Source organism: Phialemonium atrogriseum (assembly GCF_030411735.1).
Source record: "Phialemonium atrogriseum strain 8032-3 unplaced genomic scaffold QBC33scaffold_42, whole genome shotgun sequence".
Taxonomy (NCBI): domain Eukaryota; kingdom Fungi; phylum Ascomycota; class Sordariomycetes; order Cephalothecales; family Cephalothecaceae; genus Phialemonium; species Phialemonium atrogriseum.
This window is the reverse complement of record NW_026848179.1, coordinates 101,042-115,542: the sequence shown is the minus strand read 5'-3', so window position 1 is coordinate 115,542 and position 14,501 is coordinate 101,042. Positions and strand designations below refer to the sequence as shown.

At 56.3% G+C, this 14,501-nt stretch overlaps 6 protein-coding genes across 6 annotated transcripts; 3 read left to right on the top strand and 3 right to left on the bottom strand.

Moving 5' to 3' along the window:
* The first annotated feature begins 601 nt into the window (after positions 1–601).
* On the top strand, positions 602–2,717 carry QBC33DRAFT_601696 (xenotropic and polytropic retrovirus receptor 1). The gene is made up of 3 exons (XM_060432121.1): positions 602–767; positions 832–1,032; positions 1,106–2,717. The coding sequence occupies exons 1-3, from the start codon at positions 716–718 to the stop codon at positions 2,344–2,346; spliced, it is 1,494 nt and encodes a 497-aa protein (XP_060278593.1). The 5' UTR covers positions 602–715; the 3' UTR covers positions 2,347–2,717.
* A 155-nt stretch (positions 2,718–2,872) lies between these two features.
* On the bottom strand, positions 2,873–3,155 carry QBC33DRAFT_563832 (uncharacterized protein; the record flags this gene model as incomplete). Its single annotated transcript, XM_060430312.1, has 2 exons — positions 2,873–3,066; positions 3,113–3,155. The coding sequence occupies 2 exons, from the start codon at positions 3,153–3,155 to the stop codon at positions 2,873–2,875; spliced, it is 237 nt and encodes a 78-aa protein (XP_060278592.1).
* A 793-nt stretch (positions 3,156–3,948) lies between these two features.
* On the top strand, positions 3,949–4,642 carry QBC33DRAFT_461583 (uncharacterized protein; the record flags this gene model as incomplete). Its single annotated transcript, XM_060425037.1, has 3 exons — positions 3,949–4,075; positions 4,187–4,396; positions 4,515–4,642. 3 exons carry the CDS (start codon positions 3,949–3,951, stop codon positions 4,640–4,642), a joined length of 465 nt encoding a protein of 154 aa, XP_060278591.1.
* A 269-nt stretch (positions 4,643–4,911) lies between these two features.
* On the bottom strand, positions 4,912–10,496 carry QBC33DRAFT_461472 (putative helicase; the record flags this gene model as incomplete). Its single annotated transcript, XM_060425034.1, has 5 exons — positions 4,912–6,442; positions 6,505–7,314; positions 7,375–8,410; positions 8,476–10,221; positions 10,307–10,496. The coding sequence occupies 5 exons, from the start codon at positions 10,494–10,496 to the stop codon at positions 4,912–4,914; spliced, it is 5,313 nt and encodes a 1,770-aa protein (XP_060278590.1).
* A 909-nt stretch (positions 10,497–11,405) lies between these two features.
* Positions 11,406–12,243, bottom strand: QBC33DRAFT_552053 (uncharacterized protein). Its single transcript, XM_060429262.1, has 2 exons — positions 12,006–12,243; positions 11,406–11,947 (listed from the first exon to the last, which is right to left on the bottom strand). The coding sequence occupies exons 1-2, from the start codon at positions 12,112–12,114 to the stop codon at positions 11,766–11,768; spliced, it is 291 nt and encodes a 96-aa protein (XP_060278589.1). The 5' UTR covers positions 12,115–12,243; the 3' UTR covers positions 11,406–11,765.
* Positions 12,244–12,375: 132 nt separating this feature from the next.
* On the top strand, positions 12,376–14,185 carry QBC33DRAFT_552050 (uncharacterized protein). The gene is made up of 6 exons (XM_060429261.1): positions 12,376–12,635; positions 13,006–13,062; positions 13,121–13,220; positions 13,288–13,517; positions 13,579–13,652; positions 13,722–14,185. The coding sequence occupies exons 1-6, from the start codon at positions 12,553–12,555 to the stop codon at positions 13,769–13,771; spliced, it is 594 nt and encodes a 197-aa protein (XP_060278588.1). The 5' UTR covers positions 12,376–12,552; the 3' UTR covers positions 13,772–14,185.
* The last annotated feature ends 316 nt before the right edge of the window (positions 14,186–14,501 follow it).

The window sequence follows — 14,501 nt, the reverse complement described above, 5'->3', positions numbered from 1 at the left end:
CAGCTCGCAGATGTGTACATTTGCCGACCAGAAAACTCGAGTATATATAGCCTCGCATGTGAGCATCATCCTAGAATACAGGCGATATTGGCCGACGGCCGAGACTAGGCCCGGGCCGCGAAGATGATTGGGGTGAGCAATTACAATACTTGTTAAACAAAGCATCCGTCCATCTATATCTATCATTCTCACGCGGTAGATGTTCGACGGACTGGATGGGGTCTCCCATGGTCGATCTTGGCCCAGCCCGGTCCAATTCAAGACCCCGCTAACAACCCCTGCAGGTCGGCGCAGTTGACCCCCACTTCTTCACCTCTTGCAGGTGTCCGACCTATACCATCTTCTCATTTTATCCACATGCACGACCCTGACAGAGATACTGCGCAGTAGTTCCAAGCACGGAATACCTACGGCAAGAGACGACTCCCTTCCGCTGCCAATCACGATCGAAGACTCAGAGCTGGCAGTGCGGAATGGATACGCCATAAAAGATTGATGTTGGATGGAAACAGTCGTTCCCTTGCCTATCTTAACTATATTTATTTCAACCTATCTTTCTTCCCCCGCCCCCGCTACTCAACTCCTCTCGGCCATCGTGCATTTGTGGCAACCCGCAAAAAAAAACATCGAGTGGAAGACTCGGAAAAGAAAGCGGACTATCCTCTTATTCTCCCTCTTGCCCTAACTGCTTGGAAAGACGTCGGCCGTTGAGGCCATGAAATACGGCGAGCAATTTGAGAGGGAGTCAGTGCCAGAATGGAGCCTTCGTACGTGACTGCAAAGATATCTGCCCGTTGCCATGATGGCTAACCGTGTTCCTTCTGATGCTAGATAATATCGACTATAACGCCTTGAAACACCATATCAAGGTGCATACGACCCGGGATCAAGCATCTGCCATTGCCATTCCCGGACATCAAGACACTGCTCTGGCCAAGTTCGAAGATGAGCTGTTCTTGGAACTATGCCGGCAGCACGACCGAGTCGATCTCTTCGTCACAAGCAAAGCCGATGAGCTCTCAAGACGCCTACGTAAGGTTTCCAACGCCTAAATGCACCCCTGACCCCTCAAACCCGCGTTCAATTGACTAACCCGCGAGTCCAGAACACTTATCCCACCATGTCCAGCGCCTGCTCCTCCGGTGTGCGACCTCCTCAAGCAACCACGTTTCATTCAAGCGACAACAGCGGATTGCCCGATACGAGAGACAACTGGCCGGATGCGGTCACGATATCCAGTCCCTGTCCCGCTTCGTCAATGCCCAGGCGGTAGCCTTCCGAAAGATTCTCAAGAAGTATCGCAAGTGGACAGGCTCCGCCGCTCTCGGAAGTCGATTCAAGGACACTGTCCTATCCCATCCGAAGAGCTTCACCCGACGAGACTACTCCCACCTGCGGCTCCAGTACGACAATCTATCTGCGGCCCTACAGGCTGTAACCCCCGCCGGCACCGGCGGGACTCTCTCGCCTTCCAGTCCGCCGGGGACGCCACCGGGGTCCCACAACGACGCCTCCAGCGGAGTGAACGGGGTCCCAGGGCCGGCCTCGCAACCCCGAGACTTTGGTGTCGATAACCAACAAGGTTACCAAGAGGGTTACTGGAATGAATACGAGTACGGCAGCGAGGCGGGCGACATGGACAAGCAGGCCGACGGCGGCTATGCCATCTACGTCGATCCACAGGAGGATGCGGGCTTCCCGGGCATGGCCACACTCGTCGCCATGTTCCGGGTACCCGTCGAGAAGGCAAGAACCTGGCTTACCCGCGGGCTCGACGAGGAAACACCCGGAACAGACCAGGAACACGGCCCGCTCCTGACCGGCAGCACCTACGACTACGGCAGCGCGCAAGCCAGCTACCCGGGCTCTGCGGACGGCGACTCCCTGTTCCCAACCGACACCGAGGCCGAGGACTCGTCCTACTTCAGGCCCATCGGCCGGCGTCGGCCGTCCTACCCGACATCGGACGACTTCCCAGCGGGGTACTCGGTGCACCTGGCGTCCGGCCTGCCGAGCATCGAGGAGCAGCGCTCGGCGGCGCGGTACCGGGCGCGGGTGCTCCTCCGGGCCACGGTCGGCGGGTTCGCCGTCAGCTTCGTGCTCCTCGGTCTCACGGGGGTGCTGATCTCGGCGGGCCGCAGGCGCCTGCGCGCCGAGGTCGACGCCGGCGCCGTCGTCGGCGCCGTGGCGAGCCTCGCGTGCGCGTGCGCCGCCCTTAGCGTCAACGTCGCCCGGCCCGACCCGCCTGGCTGGGCCGGCTGGCTGGCCGTGTGGGCCGCGTTCGCGGTCGTGTGCGCGCTCAACGGCGTCTTGTTGGTGGTGGTTGCGGGGCGCTCGGGGTTGTGAATAATTGGGGCCAGACGGGGGGCCGGGGTTTGGCTTCCAACAGCAGTTTTGGGGGAGTTCTGTTCTTCCGCGTTTCGGAAGTTGCATCAGCAGCGTGCATAGTAGAGGATGTTGTGCCCTTGGTTTGTGTCGGAGATCGTGAATCTTGCTAGGTTCTCGGTTTCTTTTCCTATTTCCCTCCTTTTATCACGTTCCCCGTCTCACAATCACGGCGGGTTCAGAACTGGTAATTGCTCAGTCCGTTGGATAGGAAGGCGTTTCTGGCTTACGAAATATACATATATATATATATATATATATGTACACGACTACGGTGCTCAGTTAGACTGAGGTTCTAGTGTAGGACCAGGACTAATATAAAGTGAGGTTCAAGTCACGATTCACAACCAGTTGCACTTGTGCAGTTTCGCCTCCCCTAGGAGTAGTTGGGTGACTAGGGAGACGCACTCATGCGAGTTCCTAGAAGCAGTTGGGGGATTTCGACACCGGACACTGGGTATCTGTTGCTATCATTATCCTCACTGCTTCAACAGGCCGAGATCTTGACAGCACTTCTGTCGGTGAGCTTGGTTGTCGTTCCGTGGACGCGATCATGGCTGGCGGCTCTTCTGATGTTGGCGTCGACGTCGACATCGCCAGACCGGTAGACGGGTAGGAAAGGCCGTCCGGCTTCCCGGGCGGCGACGGGATCGACGAGTTGGTGGTTGTCGATGAACGATGCTTGGCCCGTCCAACGCGGCCAAGGCTCTGGCAACTGTGAGCTTACCGGTGCCGGGGAAGGCGCCGATCCAGACAAAAGGCGCTGCCATGGCCGCTGTAGTTCTGAATTAAATGCATGAGAGGATCGACTGTGGCCTTTCTCCTGTCACCCAGATCTTGTATTTACAGTACATACAATACCTTACCACTTTTGACTCTACCCTCCCCAAACATTGGAATCAGTCCTCAAAACTTGCTCTCGCAGTTAAACTTACTTGCCCGCGTGAGCGACTGAGTCCCCAGAGGCGTGTCTTACAAGTACTGTAGACAGAGTCCCTGATGTGGAAATTTCGAAAGTGCGGCCATTATGTTCCGTTTCTTATAGTACAGGTGGGGATTGCCTGCCCATTTGGTGCTGTTTCTTTGCTCATCCTCAGCCCTTCCTCTCCCGCCAACCAGTTCTCGGCCTCGGGCCTCGCAGAAAATGGAAGTGATCGATCTTCCTACCGCCGCTGCCCTTCATAAATATCCATCCCCCGACACTACGTAAGGTGAAGCGGACACCGGGATAAGCATCTGGCGACCTGGGGGAGGACATTGATTGCCTCCGAATTATGGCTGCTTCAACCCCTCCCACCCATTTACATTTACCCGTGTTAATAAACATGATGGAGTACCGAGTTCGACATAGGCTATGGAGTAAAAGTAAAGTTGCTCTTCACCTTCTAGTGTAGTTCCAGCCCGTATATGAAGCCAACATCCCCCCTCTACGGATGATGACCAGGGTTTGTTCGAGTATACCAGGAAAAAGCTTCCCTCACATTTGCGCGAGATACGTAACTTGTGTGTATGTGTGACTGCGTGTGCATGTAAACAACCACCACCATTTCCAGACATCCAGTCATGTTCCGTTTCCTCGTCGCCCTCCTCGCGGTCCCCGCGATAGGCCTCGCCGCAGGCAAGCCGGAGCAGATCCGCAGCGACCAGGACCCCGTCTTCCATCTCTATCTGCAGGCCAACCCGACCGACCGTAGGTGCCCCTGACTGCCAACCTCTCCGTCTCGACCCAGAATCAGGGGTAGTAGGGCTTCTTCCTCCTTGGGAGGCTTGGCTTGGCTTGGCTTGGCTGACCCGGGAGCAGCAACGATGGTGGTGCTCGGGCCCGAGTCGACGTCCGAGTACTTCGACATCAGCGGGACGATCAAGTCGACCAACACGAGCATGTACCTCAACATCGGCAGCGACAGCACCTCGTACAAGACCCTCACCTTTGGCGCGACGGCGTCGACCACCGGCTGGGGGCTGGAGGGCGACACCATCATCACCACGACGTCGAGCAGCTTTGGCAGGCGTGAGTTGTTTTCCCGTCCCCGATAATTCAACCCGTCCCCTTTCCTTTCCTTCTCCTCACCTCACTCAGCATACAACGGAAACGAGTTCCTGACCTTTCCCCATTTTTGGGGCTACAGAACTCAACTTCCTGGTCTGCAAGGCGAATGGCAATTATTGGCAGGTCTATTTCCAGACTGGGAGTGACACGCCGAGTGGGAAGACTTGCAGCAACTACCAATCCCTCCATCTGCCCTGCCTTTGTTAAAGCGCGGGATAGTGGGAGGCGAGTCTGCCACGACTTCAACTGTACCAATTAGCATTCGTGGCTCATATAATGCATCACCGATTCCTCACGTCAGGCATCGTACTGGGCTTGATCATCATCCCTCAGCTTTTCTGCTCACTGGTATCTACCCACTGCTCTGTGATTCCTGTAACGCAAGTGGGCCCTACCTTTTTAGACATACGCATGACGGCCCTGACAAACTTCGGAAAGCCCCCTGCCCCCCAAACCCTACAGCGATGGAAACCCCTCTATGACCATGTCTTCCTGAACTTCTCGTCAAACTCCTCCTGCAGCATCTTGAACGCCTTGCACACATTGACGAGATTCGCCTCCCGGTCACCGTCCCAGCCCGAAAGCGACGGCGTACCCTCCTCGTCGTCGGAATCCATCTCGCCCCGGTCCCCGTCCGCGCCAATCTTATCGCCGGGTTCGTCGTCCCACCGCTCCAGCTCCATCGTCTCCGCAACGCCCACGACGTCGGCCATGTCCGCGCCTCCGCCGCCGCCACCGCCGCCGCCACCGCCGCCGCCGCCGCCGCCGCCGCTCCCGTCCCCGAGGAGCCCCTCCAGGCTCGCGACCGCCGTCGCCAGCACGACCGAGAAGTCCCTGAGCTTGAACCAGACGTCCCCGGCGGCGATGCCGTTGTCGCGCGCGATGCAGCCCGCGTCGCCGTGCCGGAAGAAGTCGTACGCGTACGCGTTCCAGGGCACCCCGCCCGTCTCGGCCGGGTAGATGGGGATGCGCGGCACGGCCGACTCCTCGAGGAAGACGCCCGCGCGCGTCGTCGAGCAGAGTTCCCGCACAGAACCGAAGGCGTCCGTGTGGCCCGACAGCGCCGCGAAGGGGGACCGTATCGTCGTCGGCTGTGGGGTGCCGAGCGCCGGGGGTAGCCCGTCGGGCGTCTCTTCGGCGCCCACCTCGAGCTTGGTAAGCGGGAGCTCGCGGTCGGGCTCCTCCGAGAGGTGCTGGTGAATGTAGGTGGAAACGTAGGTCTTGAAGATGTCGAGCACCTCCTGGTTGTGCGCCTCGAGGATCCCCAGTGCCGTCTCCGGGAGCGGCGGCAGGATCACCAAGGATGGGGACCGGCTCACCACCCGGTCAAGCCACTCCTCATCTTTGTAGCGATGGCAAGGGATGCGGCTGAACAGATGGCATAGCACGAGCATTAGCTCCTTCAGCACCCCCTCGGGGCGACGGTCGATTCCGGCGCAGAGGCTGTGGAAGTATCCCTCTTTGAGCAGGGAGTGGAAGGCGAACACAGCGTTTTCGGTGAAGTACAGGTTCCCCACGAGACTGGCAAAGTTCAGGGGGGTTCCCTTGTCCGACAGGAGGCGCTGCCGTCGCAGGTACTCGATCGAGAATCGCACATGGTGCTTGATCGCGATCTCGTTGCTAGGTCCGCCCAAGTACAGCCGCGTCTGCGAAAGGAGGGACTCGACGGCCCTGGCGGCATACTTCGAGTTGTTCGTGCCATTGAGTAGGGACATGAGCCGGAGGATTAGTGTAGTGGACACGGGGAAGTGGCCGCGCAAGTCGGGAAGGGTAGATGACATGACTTCGAACCCTCGGTGGGGGTCCAAACCGTGGAAGACCACGTTTCCGAGCAGGTCAAATCCTCGGCGACCGGACCGACCAGATGCCTGCCGGTAATTCAGCGCGTTGAGGAATATCGAATCCCCCGTGAAGACAACTGTCCTGCAGGGCATGTTGATGCCAAGGGCGAGGGTGCCTGTAGCCACCACGACTGTCAAGAAGCCTCTGCGAAACAATATCTCAACCCTGGAGTAGACAGAACTGTTAGCAAACAGCAAGAGATGAAATGGAGGAAGGTGGCGACTCACACTTGACGATACTTGCGATTCATTCCGGCGTGATGGACACCCAGACCGCGCCTCAGCCCACGCACGAGATCCTCCGGGACGCCGGCCCACTTCAGCTTATCCATCATGCTTTCAAGCTTTGCCCTGGCCACCTTCATCTTGTCGGCGAAGCTAAACTGCTCGACGGGCTCATCAGGATCGAAGCTGTCCCAGACGCTTCCCTCCCCGCTGGCCGCGTCGCGGGCCATGTCGAGCTTCGACGACTCGTCATCGTCCGCGTCCCTTCGCTTGGAGCTCTTGGCAGGCTTCTTCACACCCTTGGCCGCAGCCCGCGCCTGCTGCTCCTGCCACGCCTCATACCCCTTGGTCGTCTTCTTCCATTCCGGGCTGGATTGCTTCCATTCCGCCTCCGCCGCCTCCAGCTGACCGAGCATGGCACGGACGATAATCTCACACTGCAGGCGGTCGTAATTGAACAGCAGCGCGGGCAGAGCGCCACATCTGCGGAGGTCGGTCACTAACGAGAGGCTCGAAGCCGCCAGTTCCGACTCGGTGGATTCCTCCAGGTTGAGCGCTTGCACTTCTTTCCCGAGCTCGGCACGCACCGAGGGGAATGGCGAATTCGGAGCCTTGATCCACTCGAGAACAGCGGCCTTCAAGGCTTTCTCCCATTCTAGGAGGTCCGACTTCTTGATTACTGCAGGAAGGAACTTGCGCGGATGTAGCGAAGCATCCAAGGGGAAGTCTTCTGTTTGGTGCTTCGCCATGCACTGCCACAGGGTAAGGCAGTCTCGAGCTTCCATGTGAATATCATCGAGGGTACCCCGGGAACTGAGAGCAAAGGTTAGCGGGAAAGATATGATGAGGGGCAAAGGGATGTGACAATCTTACCGATCCATAATGGCCCCAATCGGATGAACCACCTGGAAGCAGGACCTCCCATGTTCGTCTTGATCCAATCCGGGAATCGGTAGCCGTTGCACGGGATCCAGACCATTGAATCCCTGCGTGACTTGTGCTTGCGGCTTGTAGAAGAACTTGCGCAGGTCGGAGTAACGAGCCGAGTGGACGATCATCTCGAGCTCGTAGCCCTTGGATCGCTGAGTTTCTTCCAACCAAGATTTGAATTCCAACGGGTTCCCGATGGTCGCCGAGAGCGCAATGATTGGGCACGGGGCAAGGAGCAGCAGTTGTTCCCAGATGATGCCGTCCTCGGCCTGTCCGATGCAGTGAACCTCGTCGAAGATGATCCGTTTGACCCTGTGACTCCACGAGCTGGCCTTCTGCGCGTTCGCCGGAGCGAGAAGCATGATCTGCAGGACATGCGGAACCGTGACGAGGATCTGGCATCCGGTCGGATTGTTGACGCGGTAGTCCCCGGTGTGAACCGCCCACACCGACCTTCCGTCCCGATGGTAGGTCTTGGAGAATCGGGCCTGTATCTCGGCGGCGATTTGGTTCACAAGCGCCTTTGTCGGAGCCACATACACCAGGACGTCGTCGTCGTTGGCCCGGAGGATGGTTTTCATGGCATAGAAGGAAATGAACGTCTTTCCTGCCGAGGTTGGCGCCACGACCAACAGACTCTTGCTGTCGTCGATGGCATCGAGGACCTTCCGCTGCCAGTGATCAGGTTGAAATGGTACACGTGCGTCTGGAACCGAGCCGTACGATCGTTCGAGATACGGGCCGCACCGTTCCAACTGGAAGTCGACAGGGTTGGCGGGTGCAAATACGGGGACACCTGGAGTTCCCAGCACGCTTCGGTATGGCAATTTCCGGGAGACCTCGGATTTATTGACCGTGACATTACCAGGGAGCTTGAAGGCAAGCCTGAACGACTCGAGTTGCTTTGCGAGCTCCTTCGAAAGCGGCTGGTCGTGGATTGCGTACACCGTGGCCCAAAGTAGAGCAGTAATGTCCAGATCTAAACAACAGTTTGTCAGCGGTTCCATCGTGCCCAGGAGGGACAACACATGTTGCTCGACTTACTGCTAACGCTGAGAGCTCCACTCTGTGAGCGGCTCAGCAACAGGACCAAGGTGTTGCAGAGGTAGAGAGTTGCTTCAGCACCGACGACGGCCGCGTCCTCATTCGGCAGCGACGTCAGGTATCTGGTACCTTTCAGATATCGCCTCACCAAGTCCTTCTCGGCTTCGAATTCTTGGCACCGCTTCACCCAGAATGCGGTCACGGCGACGGATTTCCCTTGCAATTTCTCGTTCTGCCTGGCCGCAGCGGCTTCGTGGGCCTTCTCCCGCCCACTCTTCGGAGCTGCCTTCTTATTCTTGGCGGCCGTGCCAGCTTGCTTCTTCCCCGGGGCCTCCTTCTTGTCAGGCTGGCTCTCGGCCTTCTCCCGGCCCGGCTTGCTTGCCTGCTTGCTTGCCGGCTTGCCTGTGTGTACGGTGATGATTTCGGGATCGATCTGCTTTCCGGCAGCATTCGTCAGACTGGCAGAGTACTCGATGGTATCTGCCATGAACTTCTGAGTCCTCCTCAAGGCATGGAAACCTTTCTTCTCGATGACTCGCTTGGTGACGACGGGTTTCTTTTCATTGTGCCAATGGGTCAGTTCCTGGAATATTTTCGAGGCATCTGGTCTTGGCTCATCGCTCGTTTCTACTTCGACGCTCTCCAGGTATGGGTCCAGGACTGGGTGATTGAACGGGAGAAGGCGACCCAGATCTCTCGGTTGACCGTTGACAACCGACTGCGATAGATCGGAGAGGTCCTCCTTTCCTGCGATATAGTGACCAACGTATGTGGTGAAGTCAATGTTCGTGACACGGCCAAGACGCCCAGCTAACTCGAGGGCGACCTCGGCGGACCTTTTACTCAGCCGCAGACAGTCGCGCCTGGCAACGACTTGGAAGTACAACCGACCGTCAACAAGGTCGTGAATATCCCAACTCAGTTTGGCTGTCAACTCGTCCTCGAACCACTTGTCGATGACACTCAAGGCTGTCTCTGCGAATTGTGTCATGAAAGCTATCGTCTGGTTCGAAGGGTTCTGGTGTGGTTTGAACGCTCGGTCCGAGAGACTCAACCCTTCCAGAAGGGCGAGGTGTACCAAGAAGGCAGCCGCGTTGTCCTTCGCCGAGACATCATCATTGTCGAGCAGGAGATCTCCTAAAGCGACCAATGAGACAACCTCCCTTGCTGACAATTCTTCTCCATTGTCCCGCCGTGTAAGCATATCCCATTGTTTGGAAAACTCTCCCATAGTCTTGGACATTGGTTCTGATTCCGGCTGAGACGGTGGCTTTGTCCCAGAGAGAGGAATTTCTACCTGGTTGCCCAAAGGGAAAATAATCGGGGCATTGACTTTGGAGCTGACAAACTCCAGGTCATCGATGTATCCAGTACTGTAGCCGCGTTTGCAAAACCGGTAGACAAGAAGCTGGTAGCTGGTGGCATTGGCCACCTCCCTCGCACCCTGGCAGAGAAAAAGGCGAACGGCATTCCCGCTCACATAGTTCTCGAATGCGTTGCTCTCTATCGAGGGGAACCGGAAGTTGAACTTGGACGCCGTGGCCTTGGCGTAGCGGTGCAAGTGCTGGATCACAACGGACCGGGCGAGGAGATATCCATGGGCACGCAGATCCGCCACCCCATGATCAGGGATGCACAGGTGCTTGTCTTCGTCAAACCATAGAACATGGAAGTGGCAACCTCGGTCCTTCAGGCTCTGAAGAAAGTTCTCCACAGCGTGGACGGCATGCAGCAACTGGAATCCGGCTAGAAGATATCTCGGTTCAGCCTTTGCCTCACGGAACAGCAGAGTGGGACGGCCAGTGGGTGGTTAGTGGCAGTTGCTACTTACAGGTAAAATCGACTCTGGCTTCCTTGAGACAGTGGGCCAGTAGGGACTCGCCATGTATGGCCAAGAGCCCATGCCCGGCCACTTCGCCAACGATGTCACACGTCACGGGTTGAAGAGTACTGTACCATGCGGAGAGTGGGCTAACGCCCTGGGCACCCTCTATCTCTTTTCCATGTTCGCCGTTGACCATACTGGAAGCCGAGCTCGAATTTTCGGACCCAGGCCCATCCTTCGTCGACATGTCCTTAGCAGGAACAAGTCGGGAAGAAAAGGAAATGAGCGATCTAGACGAATACAGTGTTTGAGGATTATGGATAGCGGTAGGAGACCCGGAAAATCAAGAGGTTGACTGATGATGGAGAAATTTGCGATTTCAGACGGTGAGAGGTGATGTTGAGGAATGGTATTGTTGTGTGGTGTGTTAACCGCCACCAGCCTTACAAGGTGGTTGGTTTATAAGTTATGTACCTTGGTAGTTTGAACTGGGCCAGTCAAACAACGTCCCTCTGCAGACTTGCCTGAAACAAATGGGCCTGCGGGTCATTCTCGGTAGGGGCAACATTGGGAGGCAGTTATGGCCTTGCTTGACCCACCTTAAACGGCGAGGCTGCGATTTTGTCTGAATTTCCTCGTGTAAATGTAGGTATGGATGTCTGACAATAGGTACACCGCATCCCCTAGCGTGAGACTATCCTCTTGTTCTCATAGTCTATCCTAGGCCTCCCTGATATTGGTAGCGGAAGAGACCATGCTGGCAATATCACTAGTTCGTCTGCTAGACGCTCGCTCCTCTTGTGGAAATGTTCGCCATCCATGATACACTGCCACATCTGGATAGTAGATTAACAAATGGTATTTGGAGAGCCTGTCTTCACAACTCGTATTCCTTAGGTGCAGTGTAGCAGCGCCAATGGATTTTCCCTGGGCTAGTTGTTCTAGAATCAAGTACCCCCAGTGCGCACCCTCAGCTTAGAACGTCCGATGCTGGTTTCGGGGTTTGAATGGAGATGTTGCTGGACTGCCATCGGCTCAATCGCTTGACGAGATGTCGAGACCTAAACTACGTCAAGTAACGGGCAATCATGCGCAATCAAATGGGTCAAAATAGATGCGAGTGATAGTCATCAATATACATATATGTACAGTACAATGATTTACAGGGGTTCCAGTACGCTTTCTTTGCCTCGCAACCAAACGGTCATGAACAAAGAAGTCGTCTCCCAGCTTTAGACGGCTTCCCGGCTCCGACCCGGTTAGATAGGTTTGCAGTCTTTTGACATCTTAGTCTGAAAAGAAGCTCGAGAGGCCCACACGAGTAAGAGCGATAAGTCGGCTGCCTGCGGCGGTGGCGGAAATACTGGTCGAATGGGATTGCGACCATCACCCATCCTCGTCGAACAGTCCTTCTCTCCAGCAGTGGACTGAGGGAAGATTGCGAAAGCCGTCTCGAGACGAGGGCTCACTTGACTAGTCTCCAAAGGCCCACCCAAACAAGGGCCAGTGAGATGCCCGTTATGCCCAACTTTCGACTGCGCATGCCAAACATGGATTTGCTGCTAATGATCTGGGCCCTCTGTCTCTCAAGCTGCGCTTGACCACTGATGTAGCTGTATGCTGCAAGTCCAAGGAAGGCTCCTCCTCCTAAATCAATCTCATCTTAGGATCGGGACCTGAGTTCTGTATAATTCGTGAGACTCACCCATGATTTTGCAAGGCAGACAGTCGTCACCGCGATCCTGCTTTAACAGGTCCTGAAGCTTTTCCGGCTTGTCAAGGCTGTGTACCGACGGGGCCTTATCTCCGGCCATCTTGGTTTTCTTGAGCTTTGCTGGCCACGAGGCTGGTTTAGGAAGGGCAACAGGAGAAATGGAAGTGAACCTCGAAGGGGTAAACTTCCTCCAGTCCGAGGCCAACCTCGTAGACTGTGCACGAGTCGCACTGTGGCCCCAGCTGGACGGCCGTGAATCATACAGTGCCCATCTTCAACCAATCAACGTAGGAATAAGCCCCTGCACGTTCCATTTGCTACGCCGGAAACTTTTCTTTCCAGCTTCAACTTTCCATTGTTTCTCCGGTGGTCCCTAAAACTCCAACCATTTCGGACACTTTTCCGTCACCGTCATTGCCACCTCGTCTCGTTTTCCATCAACACAAACCCCCATAGTGGTGTTTTACAACCCTTACCCTCTTCATTAAGGAAGCTCTCCAGTCTCAAGACTAGTGCCCTCGCGATTAACAAGGCAACCATGTCTCGCGGCGGCACCACACTCTACGTGACCGGCTTCAGCCACGGCACACGCGCGCGAGACCTCGCGTACGAGTTCGAGCGGTACGTCCCAATGCCACGTCGATAAACTCGATCATCGTCGGCGTCGAGTGCGATTTCGATCAACATCCCCCTCCATCGTGACCCCCCCTCGTCTCCCTCGATGTCCACCCCCCTTCCTCCGCGCATCGAGCTCCCGCTACGTATCTCATCTCCATCCATCTCGCTCCTCGCGTCCCCGCTGCCGCTCCCGCGCCAGCCATCGTCCTTCCCCTTCGATCGAGCGGTCGGCCGGCGATGAAACATTTCTCTATCCATCGGGCGAGTCGCCTGCCAAGCCTGGCAGGCTCCTGGAGCTTCGATCGAATGCTCAGCGAGCCCTTAGTTTCCCATCCTCATTGTTGCAGAGACACTAACAAGCATCTAACTGTAGCTATGGCCGCCTTGTTCGCTGTGACATCCCGGCCCCCCGATCTGCGAGCAGCAGACTGTAGGTTTCGCCTTCCCCCTGTTTTGGTTGACTAACGCAAGTTAACTGGGAGCAACAGCTTTGCATTTGTCGAGTATGAGGATCGGCGCGATGCCGATGATGCTTATCATGACATGCACAATAAGCGCATCGGACGCGACGACATTCTAAAGATCGAGGTAAGGCTCTCCATATCCTTCCTATCTTACAGGAGGCACGAGCTTAGTCGCTAACTCAACGTCATAGTGGGCCCGTACTCCCCCCTCTGCTTCCTGGCGCTTTGATCGCAGTGACCGCGACCGTGACCGTGATCGTGAGAGGACGACCGCACGTCGCTCGCCGCGTCGCCGCACTCCCAGCCCGAGACGCAGCACCCGCGACTATTCTCCACGCAAGGACGATCGTCGCGACCGGGACCGGGATTATGACCGCGATCGCCGTGACGTCCGCGACCGCTCTCGCAGCCCAGATCAACGGTAAGCCATATATCGCCCGGCTTTCGAAATCCAGACTAGCCTTACTGATGGTGTGTACCAGTGACCGGGACAGGGACAGCAAGGATGATCGGGATGACCGCCGCGAGAACGGTGCTAATGGCGATGACCGCAAGGGTATGAGCAGCCCACTGAGCAGTTCGCTTAAACAACCACAGCCTTGCGCATCTGCTAACATGCTCTCAGCTCTCGACACTCCTCCGCCAGCGCATGACGACCTCGACGTTGCCGAGTAGTAAACACGGCGCCCACTCAATCATGGTTCAATACTGATTATAAGGGACATGTTATTCCCAAGGGGTGTAAGACTGGTATCGCAATGGTTTTTCTCTCTTTTCTTGATTCGTCGGCTACTGATTTGGGGCGGTCACCCGCCCTTAACCTCTTACCTCCTCAAACATCCGTCTATTTTTAGTTTCGATCCGACTCGAGTTCGCCGTCGATCTTGTGCATTGTAACGATGATGGTAGCGACAAGCACCGGAGCACACAACGAATCGAATCGAACGAAGGCTGTAGAACTGTAAAGGCGGTGTTTTGCTGCTTAAAATGGCAGAGAAACCGGAAAAGTAATTAGATTTCTACATTTTAGGTAGCAATGGCATAACGGTTCCGCCACAAAACAGTGGCCTGGCTGAAAGCTATATGCGAACTTGGTCACTCGCACATGGCCTTTCTGGCAGCTGCCTGAAACAGGTGAAGGCCTCTAAATTTGGCCCCGGCATGCCTGGGGCAGTTGACTTTGGCAGAGGTCATGTGTTGCGACCTGTATGCGAAGGGGATCTTGTGCCTCGAGAAACCAACCAACGTGGAATCGGTCGGTAGGTCACTTGGCACGGAAGTCCAAGTCTTCCCGGTCCCGGACGAAGCCGACGTTTGGCCCGTCGCAACGTGCGAATCAGCGGTTGGCGATCGAGAGTTACATCGCACAGATTGTCCCTGGCACGCAATTTTGAGGTTTGTTGGC